The 14,380-nt window shown below is 49.6% G+C and overlaps 1 protein-coding gene across 1 annotated transcript in view; it reads left to right on the forward strand.

Annotated features, from left to right (window-relative positions):
- Positions 1-14,089, forward strand: part of GAB2 (GRB2 associated binding protein 2) — a gene marked incomplete at both ends in the record, with an annotated part of 100,894 nt that extends 86,805 nt beyond the window's left edge. Inside the window, 8 exons of the mRNA XM_080363102.1 lie at positions 1,074-1,314; positions 4,964-5,550; positions 6,621-6,715; positions 7,435-7,741; positions 8,659-8,749; positions 11,064-11,166; positions 12,024-12,149; positions 13,946-14,089. Coding sequence (XP_080219228.1) covers positions 1,074-1,314; positions 4,964-5,550; positions 6,621-6,715; positions 7,435-7,741; positions 8,659-8,749; positions 11,064-11,166; positions 12,024-12,149; positions 13,946-14,089 — 1,694 coding nt within the window. The remainder of the gene's footprint in view (positions 1-1,073; positions 1,315-4,963; positions 5,551-6,620; positions 6,716-7,434; positions 7,742-8,658; positions 8,750-11,063; positions 11,167-12,023; positions 12,150-13,945) is intronic.
- Between the last annotated feature and the right edge of the window lie 291 nt (positions 14,090-14,380).

The raw sequence follows: 14,380 nt of genomic DNA on the forward strand, positions 1-14,380 counted from the left end.
AAGCCAGAGATGGAGCAGCTTTCCCAAAATATTCAGCAGCTTGTAAATTTTCTGGAGGCTTGGGGGGATTGAGGTTTTGTTTGTTTGTGGTTGTTTTGGGGTTTGGTTTTAGTTGTTTATTTATTTATTTGTTAATGTTTCTAATGGGAGTTTACATCTTCACTCTAAAAATTCAGCCCTGGTTCAAATTCTTGGAACACCCTATCAGAGTGCAGGAATGGCCAGGTGATTATTCCTGACCTCTAGGATATTCTCCATTGAAACAAATTTAATATTTTAAAGCGAATTTCTCCTTGAGCAAGGAAAGCATGTGCCAGGAATCACATCTTGGGTCTACTTCTCATTTTCCTAGCAGAAAACAGCAGGGACTCTTTTGAGGCCAGAAAATTAATAGAGAGAACTGGTGAAACATCAGAATAATTTTCATCTCTATTGTCATTATGTTCCTTCATATCTGCAACTCATGCCTCAGTTTACCTGACTGCAAAAGGATAGCAGTGATGCTCTTACATAGAGGGATGGGCATGACTTAAATTACATCTCTAAAGTTACCTGCTAAAGGTCTCTAAGAAAAGACAGAAGCAGAAACTGTACTGTGGAAGGTCGTTTTCTTCCTCTTCTCTTCTCTTCTCTTCTCTTCTCTTCTCTTCTCTTCTCTTCTCTTCTCTTCTCTTCTCTCCTCTTCCTCTTCCTCTTCCTCTTCCTCTTCCTCTTCCTCTTCCTCTCCTCTCCTCTCCCCTTCCTTTTTGTTTTTAAGCAGGTTTTAACAACCCCCTGATGTCCCTCTGACAACCCCCAGACATCCCTGCAAGCCGCTGAGCATGTGATAAAATAAAATTATACAATAATGATAAAACTATAAACTATGATAAAATATTTATTCCCCTACATGGTACCTCTAGTTGAGTGCGCTCCAAGTAGAGGAGCCTTCTGTCTAGTGCATCACTCAGAGCCATAAGCAAACCCACCAACCTCCATAAATGCTGAAGCATTTCAGTAAGGAAAATCCCAGGAACACAGGCTGCAGGGTCACTGTGTCCAGCCTCTCACCGGTGTGTTTTTTCCCTGCACAGACACCCTGAGGAGCATCGCCTCCATAAACCACGCGCCCCGGTCCTCCCCGGCAGAGCTCAGTGGCGCCAGCCACCACCTGCTGCGAGAGCGCAAGTCCTCAGCGCCGTCACACTCCAGCCAGCCCACCCTGTTCACCTTCGACTCGCCCGCCGGCCACCTCCAGAGCACCCTGTCCGCCAGTGCCCCCCAGGATTACCTTTTCCTCCACCAGTGTATGAGCAGAAAGTCAGAAAATGCAAGGTATTGTAGCCTACCCAGGACCAAACCTCAGGGATGGCTGAGGGAGGGGTTGGGGTGAGCGGCTCAACCCACCTCCATCCTCGGAGGTCTGCAAAACCCAGCTGGAGGAATCACTGAGCGACGGTCTCAGATTATTGCAGTTGGGAGGAGGAGGTCAGAGCAGCGATCTCCCAAGCTCCCGGGTTTCCCGACTTTCTGGGTTGTATTAAAAACTGGCTGAATGGCCGGACTCAGAGGATGGTGATCAGTGGCACAAGGTCTAGTCGGAGGTCAGTCACTAGTGGTGTACCCCAGGGGGCAATACAGGGTCCAGTCCTGTTTAACATCTTCATTTATCCTCTGGATGACGGGGCAGGGTGTACCCTCAGCCAGTTTGCAGATGACACCAGGCTGGGAGTAGTGGCTGACAGGCCAGATGGTCTTGCTGATATACCAGAGGGACCTCAACAGGCTGGAGAAATGGATCAGCAGGATCCACACAAAGTTCAACAAAGAGAAGTGCAAAGTCCAGCACATGGGAAGAAACAACCCCCAGAACCAGTATATGCTGATGGCCACCCAGCTGGAAAGCAAGTTGGCAGAAAAGGGTCCTAGTGGACACCAAGTTGAAGATGAACCAGCAAAGAAAGCAAATGGTGTCCTGGGCTGCATTAGGCCAAATATTGCCCACAGGTCAGGGGAGGTGATCCTTACCTCTGCTCAGCACTGGTGAGGCCACACCTGGAGTGCTGGGTCCAGTCTGGGCTCCCCAGTACAAGAGAGACATGGACATACTGGAGAGAGTCCAGCAAAGGACCATGAAGATGCTGAAGGAACTGGAGCATCCCTCCTAAGAGGAAAAGCTGAGAGACCTGGAAGTGTTCAACCAGAATAAGAGAAGGCTCAGGGGGGATCTTACCCGTGTATATAAATACCTGAAGGGAGAGTGCAAAGCAGATGGAGTCAGGCTGTTGTCAGTGGTGCCCAGTGCCAGGACCAGAGGCAACGAGCACAGACACAGGAGGGTCCCTCTGAACACCAGGAGACACTTTTTCAATATTAGGATGCCCAAGCACTGGTGCAGGTTGCCTAGAGAGGTTGTGGAGTTTCCACCCTTGGAGATATTCAAAAGCCATCTGTACACGCTCCTGGGCAACTGCCTCTGGGTGATCCTTCTTGAGTAGGGGTGTTGTACCAGATGACCTCCAAAGGCCCCTTCCAACCTCAACCACTCTGTGATCCTGCAGATGGGACCCTAATTCTTACCTTTAACCAGGAAAAAAACCACAACAAGAGGGATGAGCAGGGTTTGCATCGCTCTTCTGTCCATCCCTGCTGTAGCCCAGAGCTTGCTGGGCTTCACAGCAGCCCATGGTGCACCATGTGGTATTTCTGAGCGGTGGCAGCTCTCCACCTCCAGACACAGCCGGTTGCCTTAAATAGCGAGGAGGTTTTTTTTCTGGCATGAAGAGTTTTGGCTCACGAGAGTGGCGAGGAGGGAGGAAGGGAGAGATGGAGCCCAGCTGGCGTGGGGTGAGAGCAGAGCCTGGACTGCAGCCTCCGCTGGGCTTTCCTGCTGCAGCTGCATTCCCCTACCCCCCAAAAGAAATAAAAACAGCAGAAAAAGGCTCCAAAAAACTAACTTCAGATGGAGTTAATGGAACAGTGTTTAAAAAAAGGGCTTTCTGATGCTCCAGCTGCAAGGACACCTAAAAGCCACCCTCTGAGAGGCCACATGTGGTTGGGACAGCACGGAGGAAGGAGCGAGCACCAGCGCTTTGGTGGCCAGAGACAAACTGGCCAGCGGCAGCTTGTGCAACTGGACCAGAAATAATGTCCCCAATCGATGCCCAGTGCACAGGGCCAGGCTGCAGGACTGCTGGGAATCCCTCCCCTTTCAGCACCGGAGCTCTTACTTTACTCATCCATAAAATGAGGGTAATAGTAGCTAATTGGCTGGCAATGCTGAATAATTAACCCATGAGATGTTTCCTCAGCCAAAAGGACTCTGACAAAGCCCAAACATCTCCTGGGTGCACCGAGTCAGGGGTTCGTTTGTCATATCGCAGCATCACTTGTGGTTTTTTCCCCAAATGAGCCCTATTTCTGAGCGCCATCTCGTGCTGGCTCCATGAAACAGAGTCACTGTTGTCCCTGCAGAGCATCAACCCCACCAGAGTGGTGGAAACCAGCATCTCCCAGCTTTTCCCATAGGACTGGCACTTCCCCAGTGATTTGCCACAACTGGGAACCTTCCCCATAACCATTTCTGTTTTTCCCAGCATGGTGACTGACACAGGGCAGGACCCTCTCCCATGGGGAGATGTTTAAATGGGGCTGGCTGAGCCTTTTCTGACTGTCACCACATGGTCCCCAAAAGCCTGACCTACACGTGGTTATACCTCTGTGAGCAAAAACACCCAGCCCAAGGCTATCTCTCACCCTCCCCGTGTGTATACATCAGCTCTTCATGGCAGGGTGACTCTTTTTTGGAGCTTTGCTGAATTTTCTACTTCCACGCTGCTTTAGACGGCTTGAAGGAAGGTATCATCATCATCCACATTCAGCTCTGCCATGGCTTATCCTCATGTCCCAGTGCTTCATCAGAGATACTTGCATTTCCCGGAGTCTTGTGGGATGGGGTCAAGGTGGGGAGAAAGAAAAACCCAAGTAGCCAATTCAAGCATCCTCTGACTTGAGAAAATGTCATCTGCCGAGGTTAGGGGTACAGAAAGCCAAGCCCATGGGGCTCATGATCTTCTGCAATGTTGAAGCCTTGAAAGAGGAATTAGCAGGAGGGATAAAACAGGAGATGAAACAACTTGAAGAGAATTAGCAGAGGAGCACTGGCTAACAAGCAGTCATTAGAGGACCGAGGTCTCCCCAGTGCTTGCCCTCTGTCCTGGCTGCTGTCCCCAGGTGTGACCACAATACAAATCAAGGAGTCATTAGCAAGGCAGGGACCTAATGACCACGCTGCCTCACTCAACCAAGGGCACTTGAGTGTTTTTATAAATCTGAATTCAACCCTGAGGTTCATTCTTTCTCCCCTGCAGATCAGGGCTGCAAACCCAAAATCTCAGCTGGGAGTGTCCTCAGCCCCTCGGGGCTTGCCCTGCAAGATGAAAGGATGGTGGCATGGCTGGAGGCTTTGAAATAGAATCACAGAATCATTTTGGTTGGAAGAGACCCTCAAGTTCATCGAGTCCACCTGTTAACCCAACACTGGCACTTAACCACGTACTTAAGAACCTCATCTACGCCATCAGGAATTTTTCCAGTCCCTCTCAAACACATTTGCAAGGCACTGCAGAGAGGTGGCCAATGCATGATGGCAATGCTGATGGGGTAACGTTTTGCAGCCATGTCTTGGGTTGTTGTCAGCTGATGCAAAAAATGCCCTTTTGGAGCTATTTGTCTGAATAAAATGCTCATTCCTGCCTAAAGCCTCACCATGGAGCTGAGTGCTCCCAGCTGTAACTGGGTCATTTTGAAGGTGTTCTCAGGACAAAATGGGTTGTGGGCACGTTTGAAGGGGTCTGAGATGTACCCATCGCCCTGGGGTTGGGCAGTGTGGGTTGGGAAGATAACAAACTGGGGGAGCAGAGCTCAGTGCACCCCAGGACTGGGTCTTCCCCCATCTAAGCCCCTTTCTCCCCTTTCTCCGCAGGAGCGCCAGCTTCTCCCAAGCCACAAGGTCTGCCTTCTTCATGCGGAGCGACACGGCGGTCCAGAAGCTCTCCCAGGGCAATGGGCACTGCATGAATGGAGTCGGTGGGCAGCTCCACGGCTTTTACAGCCTGCCGAAACCCAGCCGGCACAACTCGGAGTTCAGGGACAGTGCGTATGACCTCCCGCGCGCCTTCGCTTCCTACACCCACCCCAAGTCGAGCCTCACCAGCTCCGAAACGGATAACGAGGAGGTCTACACCTACAAGACTCCCAACAACACCCTATGCAAGGAGTTTGGGGAGCTCTCCACGGACTCCTACGACATCCCTGCCACCCCGCTTTCCATCTACCAGATCCCCAGGACATTTACACTGGACAAGAACCACAATGCTCTGGCTGTGGCCGCCAGCGACTCACCTGCCACACCACCCCCACGGCCCCCGAAACCCGGGCAGATGGAGCCACGGTGGGGCAGCCCACCCCAGCGGCCCCAGCCTGGTGAAAACTTAGGGCTGGCCCCCATGCCAGCCACCATTCCCCGGAGAAACACGCTGCCGGCAGTGGAGAACAGCAGGCTGCACCGAGGTGAATTTGGGGGTGGGGAGCTCAGGGGTGGCTTTGTCCTACCCAGAAGCCTTGGACGGGTCAGCACCACTGGGTTGTGGTAGGACTGAGGTGGCTGATGCCATCAACTAGGGGGTTGAACACAAAGAAGCTCTCCCTGGTCAGGATCTGACCCTGTTTTTTGTATGTAATGGGCACGGAGAGGCAACCCCAGGGCTCTGCCCACCCAAGCTGCTCACCTGACTCTTGGTTGTGTTGCTTCTTCAACCACAACCTCAAGCCTGCTTGCCCATGCAGCTCTTCACCAGATTTTGGTGATTTCAGCCATTTTTAGCTTGCTTCTAGTTCAGTTCATAACTGTGGTTAACAGAGCGCACTTCAGCCTGGAGCTACCTCGCTTTGCTTACCAGACACGGTCATAATTTTGCACATCTCCAAGATCTGATGCCCCCAGCGCAGCAGAACTGCCCTTCCCGTTGGCCGTGGATGGGCCACGGATGGGCGTGCCATTTTCAAACCTTGTGCCTAGGATTAGATACTTGCAAAATAACTTAGAAGAGGCAGTTGGAGAGAAAACATACTGTAAATGAGGCACACAGCTCCCTGAAATGCCTCTTCCATCTCCTCCTACCTAAATACCAACATTTAGGCTGAGATCAGACCCATGCTTAGCAGTAGGCAGACGAGTCTAAGAGCTTAGCACCCCGTCCTCACCCCATCTTCCCCTTACTGGGGGCTGCCAGCCCTCACATCTGCTGAGCAAGCCATAACAGAGCTCTCCCTTAACCCAGTTTTGTCACCGTGATCTACCTTATCTGACATCTTCACCCCTGGGTTTTTGCAGCACTTTGACAGAACCAGGTTAGGTCCATGTGGCACGTGCAATTGCGTTAACACATCAGAGAGATGCTAATTGGGAGGGAGCATAGCAGGGAGTCCGTGACGGGCTAAAAGACACGTCTTCCCACCAGAGTCTCAATCACCAAGAGTAGATTGTTCCCTCCCCGTACCTGGATTTTGTTTTCAGGAGTGCTTTTTATTAGCGGTTTATTAGCGCTGGGACATGTTGTGCATTTGTGGTTGTGTTGCAGCTTCTTCTTGTGAGACGTACGAATACCCCCAGCACGGAGGCGGCAGTGCTGTGCAGTCAGTCGAGTCGATGAACGACGGGTACAACTCCTACCTGGTGAGTTGGCCTCAGTATCAGCCACCACGCTATAGGCACCTTTTGCACCTTATAGATTCGGAGACAAATCAGTTCCAGGTTGAACCTCACAGACCATTACAAAAGAGCTAAGTCAAGAAGGGTTTTATTACTGATTTCAGTTAAAACCATGGTGGCCAGCAGGATAGAGATGGAGGGACAACCACCTAACTCAGAACCACATGCAGACCTTTGCTTTTGGTGCTTCCACAGAGTGCATCTGCTTGGAGCTTTTACCCAAAAAAAGCACCCAGGAGTTTGGCTTCTTCCTTGAAAGCCTGGGTTGCTGCTGAGCTGAATTTTGACACGTTCCCAGAACAGCCTCTTTTGTGCACTTTCTGAGAGTTCCTGAGCTGGAAATGACATTAAAGCAGCTTTTCATATTGCATTTTAGTCATGGCCAGAGCCCAGGGAAAAATTACTTTCCAGGTTAAAGCATGCTCCTGCAGCTCACTCTGATCATGAGAAGAGGCTCAAGTCTGGGTTATTAAGACCTTTCCCTGAACTCAAGATGTCACAGTGTCTTGGAAACAGTGGAGGTAGACCTTCTCAGTGCAAACTGGTGGCCAAGGAGGGGACAGACCATCCCTTCCCTCTGTCCTGAGATGTTAGAGCTGGTCCCACCTCAGGTGCATGTTCAGTAATGATGAGATGATGGGGTTTATAGTGGGATGGGGTTGAGCAGTGTCTGATGCTCACAGTACATCCTCCCACTTGTCCCCCAGCAAGCCAAGGCAGTGGTGGCCCGCTCCCACAGCACCGACTCTGAGGACAACTATGTTCCCATGAACCCCGGTTCCTCACCCCTGATCCACGCTGAGAAAGCCAACGACAATGCCCAAAATCTCTACATCCCCATGAGCCCTGGACCACATCACTTTGACCTGGTGGGGTTGTCCTCAGCCAGCCTTCCCGTGCATAAAGGAGGAGCCATGGCACAGTGCCACAGACGGTTGAGTGAAATCCAGCCCCCACCAGTCAACCGCAACCTCAAACCTGACCGGAAAGGTAAGAACAGCTATTTGTGGGCAAATCTCTACAGGAACTCTTCTATTCTTGTAATATTTTGGATTGCATCTATCATCTTGTACACGCTCAGCAGAGTCATGTGGGGTGTGATTTTCTACTGCAGCACAGTTAGACCTTTAGATCTTCTCCATCCCTGTTTTTCAAGAGGACTGTGGTGTAAATGCAACTTTCATGGTGCTCTCTCAAACCCTTCCTGACCTTTACAGGAGATGCATGGCACAGGCAGGATCTCACCATCTTTAGCTGCACCACTCCCTATGCTCCACTCAAAAAGTCTCTGTTGTATTCAGATAACCCAGATTTCTTCCTCTGTTTCCTACTGGCTGTCTCTAGGCAGTTCTTCCCTCAGGGCTTTGCCTCCATCCTCCAAATTCCTCCACAAACCATTGCCCAACAGGTCACCAAGGACATGCCAAGGAGAAGGGCTCCCATTGTTAGGGTGTCAGCACCTAACCCCATCAATGTGCTAGACAAGGACTGGGGCTGGAGTGAACCACTCTTCCACCCAATGAACGACCCATGATGAAAAGAGCTTCCATGTTCTCCTGCAGAGGTCCTTTCCCATTCTCTATGAGGAAACTCTCTGGTCAGAGGCAGCTCAGGTCTGGCAATGCCTGGTCTTGTCCCCATATAATGGGTTATAACAGGTCCTTAATTAATGGATTTATTATACTCTGGGTTTGGGCATTTTTAGCAGATCTCTGTTCCCTGAGAGGCTTAAATGAGTGTAGAGATTTTGGTTGGGGGAATTTGTCAACAGCAAGGAGGGCTGGGGGCTTGATCAGCAGAATGGGATGCAAATAGCAAGTTGTTCAGGAGCATCCTCTCTCGTGCCGGCCATAGATGCTTAATTGTAGGAATGCGCTGCCTCTGAATGAAAGGTTTTTTGTCTCCAGCAAAGCCATCACCGCTGGACTTGAGAAACAACGCTGTCATCGAGGAGCTTCCCTTCAAATCGCCAGTCACAAAATCCTGGTCCAGGCCAACGTGAGTAATGCTTGGAGCAGGAATTCTTGCTTTGCTCTAACAGTAGATCTCTGGTCTCACTCTCGCTGGTGTTCACCTGTAGCCACGCTGTCACCTTTGTTGTGGATTAAACATCTGTGGTTAAGTGTAATGAGGATGTCAGCTGCCCTTCAGCTCACTGCAAAGGTTTCTTGTGGCCTGCCATCTCTTTTTGTTGAAGGCCATGTTTCTCATGGGCCATCTTGAATCAAGCTAGAAGTCAGCCCAGCCTTTGGATGCAGAGCCAAATTTCCCCAAAAGCTGGATGTTCCCTTCAGCCCTCCTTTTGTTCTTTGCCAATTTTAGAAACAGGAGTTGCAGAGCTGGGTCATGCTATGCAAACATCTCCACTGGGATGAAAGCCCACCGTGCTCAACACCCTTATCTCCACCAGGGACCAGAAGCAGCTATCTGTGAAGAGGAGCATTTATGGAGTAATTCTCTCCTAAAATATCCTGCCACACCATGGTGATTCGGAGCTCAGGGATTTCTTTGGTCACATCATGGCCAGACTTAGGACCTGGGGCAGATACTGTTGAAGCAGAGGGGCTCCTCTCTTGGACCCCTCACGAGCTTAGTCAAGCGTTGTAAGAGCTGGAGTTGTACTCCCCAACTTACAGGTGGTGGCAGGATGATAAATTGGTTTAGGTCAGGATTTCACATGAAAGCCCAGCATGTGGCCAAGCAGCTAATTAAGATCCCTTGAAGATATTTCCTATTTTTGGCATCTGACACCACCCGGAGGGTTGTGGCTCTGAAGCAGGACCTGTAGTCCACCACGAGTCATGACCCAGCTGAGCCACCCCAACTCAGCAGCACTGGGGCCACAGGCCACAATTTCACGTCCAACTTTTCCCCCCAAAACCCCACTGTAGTCTCAAACCACAAAGTGACATTTGCAGGGTCTGACTGAGCTATGTTTTGATTGCCTTGAAAGCAAAGCCTAGCCTGAAGGAAGTCTGCAAAATGAAACCAGAGCACTTCAGGGCAAAATCTGCCAGCCAAAAATAACAGGATTCGCACAATTCCAGTTCTGCTGCTAATTCGTGGTCTGATGTTGCCCAATGAAAGGCAGAGGCAAAGCTTGGCTGCTATGACTCCTCTAATAAATTGGATTGTGTGGAGACTGACTGCAGGGCATGAGCACTGTGTGCTGAAATCACTGCACAGGGAAACAGCAAGCAGGGTTTGATTGACAAGACGTCCGACCCGGGAGAAGCTAATGGATTTTTCCCTTATCAGCTAATCATATGACCCTGCCTTTACTGCAAGGCAACAAATAGCTTTTTAAGACACAAGCTTTAATGCCAGATGCTGATTGCATTATGTTATTCTGTATAATCAGATTTGGCCAATTGCAAGCAAGACAATGCCTCAGAGGCTTTGTTTTTCAGCAAAAAATTCAGATAGAGCCCTGCACGGTAAACAAATCCTGGAGCTGTGGTGAGGCTGGGGGTGAGAAGCTCCACTGAGGCTGGGTCTGCATCCTCCACAATGAATTATTTCCTGTGAGATAAAAGAGTTCATGGAGCCCAATTTATGTAACTGATAGCAGGAGTGTTACAGGTACATAGCAGGCAAGGTGTTGTTAAAAAGTCCTAGAAAGAACGAAATGGGAACACCAAACATGGTGATTTCTGACTCACGGGAAGGTTTAGTTGGAGAACTTCAATGCCAACAGCTCTTCATGCCCAGGCCCCAGGTTGCAGAATCACAGGCTGGTTGGGGTTGAAGGGACCTCTGGAGATCATCCAGTCCAACCCACCTGCTAACACAGGGTCACCAGAGCAGATCACACAGGAAGGTGTCCAGGTGGGTTTGAATGTCTCCAGAGGAGGAGACTCCACAACCTCTCTGGGCAGCCTGGGCCAGGCTCTGGCACCTCACAGTAAAGAAGTTTCTCCTCATGTTCAGATGGAACCTCCTGTGTTTCAATCTGTGCCCGTTGCCCCTCATCCTGTCGTTGGCCACCACTGAACAAAGTCTGGTCCATCCTCTTGACTTCCAGCCTTGAGATATTTACAAACACTGATAAGATCCCCTCTCAGCTTCTCCAGGATGAACAGACCCAGCTCTGTCAGCCTTTTCTCATAAGAAAGATGCTCCAGACCCCTCAGCATCTTTGTAGCTGGAGTTTCTCCAATAAATCATTGTTCTTCTTAAACTGGGGAGCCCAGAACTCCAGATGCAGCCTCACCAGGGCAGAGTAGAGTGGGAGGACAACCTCCCTCAACAAACAACAATGGACAAGCAACACCTGCCACCACCATTAACGCATTGACCCTTGTCCTTACAGCCAGAGCTTCAACGCCGGCTCTTTGCAATACTGCCGCCCTGTCTCCTCCCAGAGCATCACCAGCACTGACTCGGGAGACAGCGAGGAGAACTACGTGGCAATGGTAAGGGCCCCACAGCTGAGATATATGGTCCTGGCAGGACATATACATTCCCCAGCTCTGCAAACACATTCCTAGCTCATGACATGGAATTGCTCAGATAGCACCATGAGGAATGTGGTGTAATCCTTATGTACATCCCTACAGGCACAAAACAGTGGCTTTCATTCCCAAAATGACACGTCCCTTTGGGGTTTTAACTGCATATGAGATCAGGAACATATATCACCTACTTTGGGAGGAATTAAGAGGGGATAAAAATGTCTATGGACTATCACAGTCTATTTTCCTAATTTAAGTTGATTTTTTATTTCTATAATAGCTGCTGACCTCATGTTTGTGTGGAGGGCAGGGGCTATTGTAGCAGCAGCTGGGAGTGGTACTGTCTGCAGGGAGGGGGTTTTGTCTCTCCTCGTGAAGCTGCTGACTTGAAGCATATTTTTGAGGCTGTGTAACTGAGGGGGCAGAGGGAATCTGTGCTCTGTATAGCATGGATGTGTTTAGTGAAGATCCCAGAGCTGGTCTGGCCTCACTGAGGTGTGGTTCCTGCAAAACGCTGAAGTCCACATCTGATGTCAGGCATGTGAATAAAATCAGCACAAAGGCAGCAGAACTGCGCCAACACATAAAATCAAGACCATGAACTTGAAACATTTGTTAGCACAGTATACAGTATATATAGTCCCCCAGCAGCTCTGCACAGCCTGGTCCCAGAGGGGCAGGTGAGCACATATCCAGTCTGGGACCTCTTTTAAAAATACAACCAAGGCATTTTGTTGCCAGATTTGTGTTAATTCCTTTTTTTTTGCCTTCTTCTCATTTTAATCCTCATTATCTCTCCTGTCTCTTCCCTATATTAGCAAAACCCCATTTCTGCTTCTCCTGTTCCTAGTGGCACCAACAGCCCAGCCCCTAAAAAGAGTTCGGGGAGCGTGGATTATCTGGCCCTGGACTTCCAGCCAAGCTCACCAGGGCCGCACAGAAAGGTATGGGGGGGGGCGGTTTTAAACTTCTAATTAAAAGGGATGAATTTTTTAAGGGTTTTTATGCACATTGGCAACAGCATGGTCCAAAGCCCTGGGCAGGGTTGATAAGCAGCACTGTAGCCTCAGAGGCATGATTTTCCCTGCAGATCCTCTGGTGTATTTATTCTAGGTCAGACTTGATCTGTGTCGCACGTCTGCAGCCTTTCTGGAAGTGTCACCAGAAAGCAAGGATGTGCAGGGCTTCAGGGATGCTGATGAGACCAGAAATTCAGCTGGAGATTTGATATTCCAAAGCTGTCAAGAAGTATTCCAAGAAGTATCAGAAATTTTTGTTTTCCTCCTTCAGAACAACAGATCCTCCAGAACCAGACTTAGGTTTTTTCACCTGAGATAATTTCAGGAGCTCATTCAGAAAATGCTGGGCACCTGCCTCCTGACAGTCAGGTGCTTTTAAAGGGCACCATTTGGGCAGGAAAAGGACAAACTGCTTTTGAAAAGTAAAGCTGATGTTTAAAAGCTAGATTATGTTGAGCTAATCAAGCCATTGCCCAGTGAGAAAGAGCTGTGGGGAGAAAATGGGTCGGGAATGGGATACCTCTGCCAAGTTTCACATGGAAATGTGAAAGGAGAAAGCTTCTAAAGACCCACATATTGGTGACTTTTCTCCAGATTCATACACAGGGGAAACAAAAGCCATCCTAAAGTGAATCACAGGAAAACAGAGCAAGGGTGGACCTCAGGGCATCCCCACATCCAAAGGAAACCACTCCTGAGGTGGTGGGGTTGGACTAGATGACCTTTGAAGGTCCCTTACAACCCAAACTATTCCATGATTCTGTGACAGACAAGGCTTAAAAGTCTCATATGACATGAGGGACCAAAGGCAGGTCTGAGCAAACTGTGAGGGAGAAGCAGAGACTGGCTCAAGCAAAGGAGCACCTGAGCAAGGGGATGGTGAAGGACAAGGCACTTGATAAACCTTGGTGGGAATCACCTGTGAGTTGGCCTCAATTTTCTCGAACACCGCCTTGTTTCCTAGGCGAGGCATCTCACTGGTTAGGTCTTTTTGTAATTTGGCAGTTCTCCCTTGACTGTTTCTTTCTTCCCACCAATATTTCTGCAGGTATTACCAATTTAAATTCTATCCCAACCTGCAAAAGTGATTTTTAGACCCTTGAAAGCACCATCTCATCTGGCTCTGGTTGCAAGTAGCTGGAAGGTCCTCTGAAATGCTTGTAGAAGCAGACAAAGTTCCAGGACTCAGGCAACTACAGAAACAAGTATCTCCTTCTTCCTCAACAGGTCTCCTTGGTGAACCTGCAAACACATCTGTTGTTTTGGGGATGAAAATAATCTAGTGCCATAGGTGTGTAGAGTCAGCACAGCTAAGAGGGATGGAGCTGGGATTTTTATGCGTACCTATAAGAGTTCTTGAGTTCTTTACAAGAAAACGAGCAAGATGCAATGCTGAGTTTGCATTATCAGTGGTTAGATACCAAATTTGCAACCAAGCATTCACGTCCCAGAGTTGGCGTGAAGGTAGAGACCCAGGTGCTGTTTCCACCCTCCCATTGCACTGCAATCTCATCCAAGCAAGATGCAGAGTAGACTGAAATCTTTCATCTAAGACCCTTCGGGAAGTGAAAGGGAGGGTGATGAGCTATGGGGTCTGTGAGAAAGCAGGGGAGATGCTGGCGAACTTGCAGCACCCACGGTGCTGCTACGGGAAGGAGCGAGAGGGAAAAGCAAGGAGCTGATGAGTGACCAGGCAGTGGCCATGTTTCTCCTCCCCACAGCCCTCCACCTCGTCGGTCGCCTCGGATGAGAAGGTTGATTACGTGCAAGTGGACAAGGAGAAGACGCAGGCGCTGCAGAGCACCATGCAGGAGTGGACTGATGTGCGACAGTCCTCGGAACCCACCAAGAGCACGAAGCCGTAGCGGTCGGGGACAGGCAGCGAAACAGGCAAATGTCCCACTTGGCTTCCAGCTCCACCTGAGCTGGATTTCTGAGACTCGTCTGCAGAGGGGAGGGGGGAATCTTCATTTTTTTTTTTTCTTTTATGACAAAAAGAAACTTAATTTCAGGGTAAGACTTAGCAGATACTGTTTGCCAGTGATAAAGACCAACGATGTTTGGTGGCTCAGTTTGTGCTTTAGCTGCTGGATGCACTATCCAGGAACTCCAACTTAGCAATACCAGGTTTCACCTTACACATCTTTTGCTTACAG

The sequence above is a fragment of the Nesoenas mayeri genome (genome assembly GCF_963082525.1).
Source record: "Nesoenas mayeri genome assembly, chromosome: 1".
Taxonomy (NCBI): Eukaryota; Metazoa; Chordata; class Aves; order Columbiformes; family Columbidae; genus Nesoenas; species Nesoenas mayeri.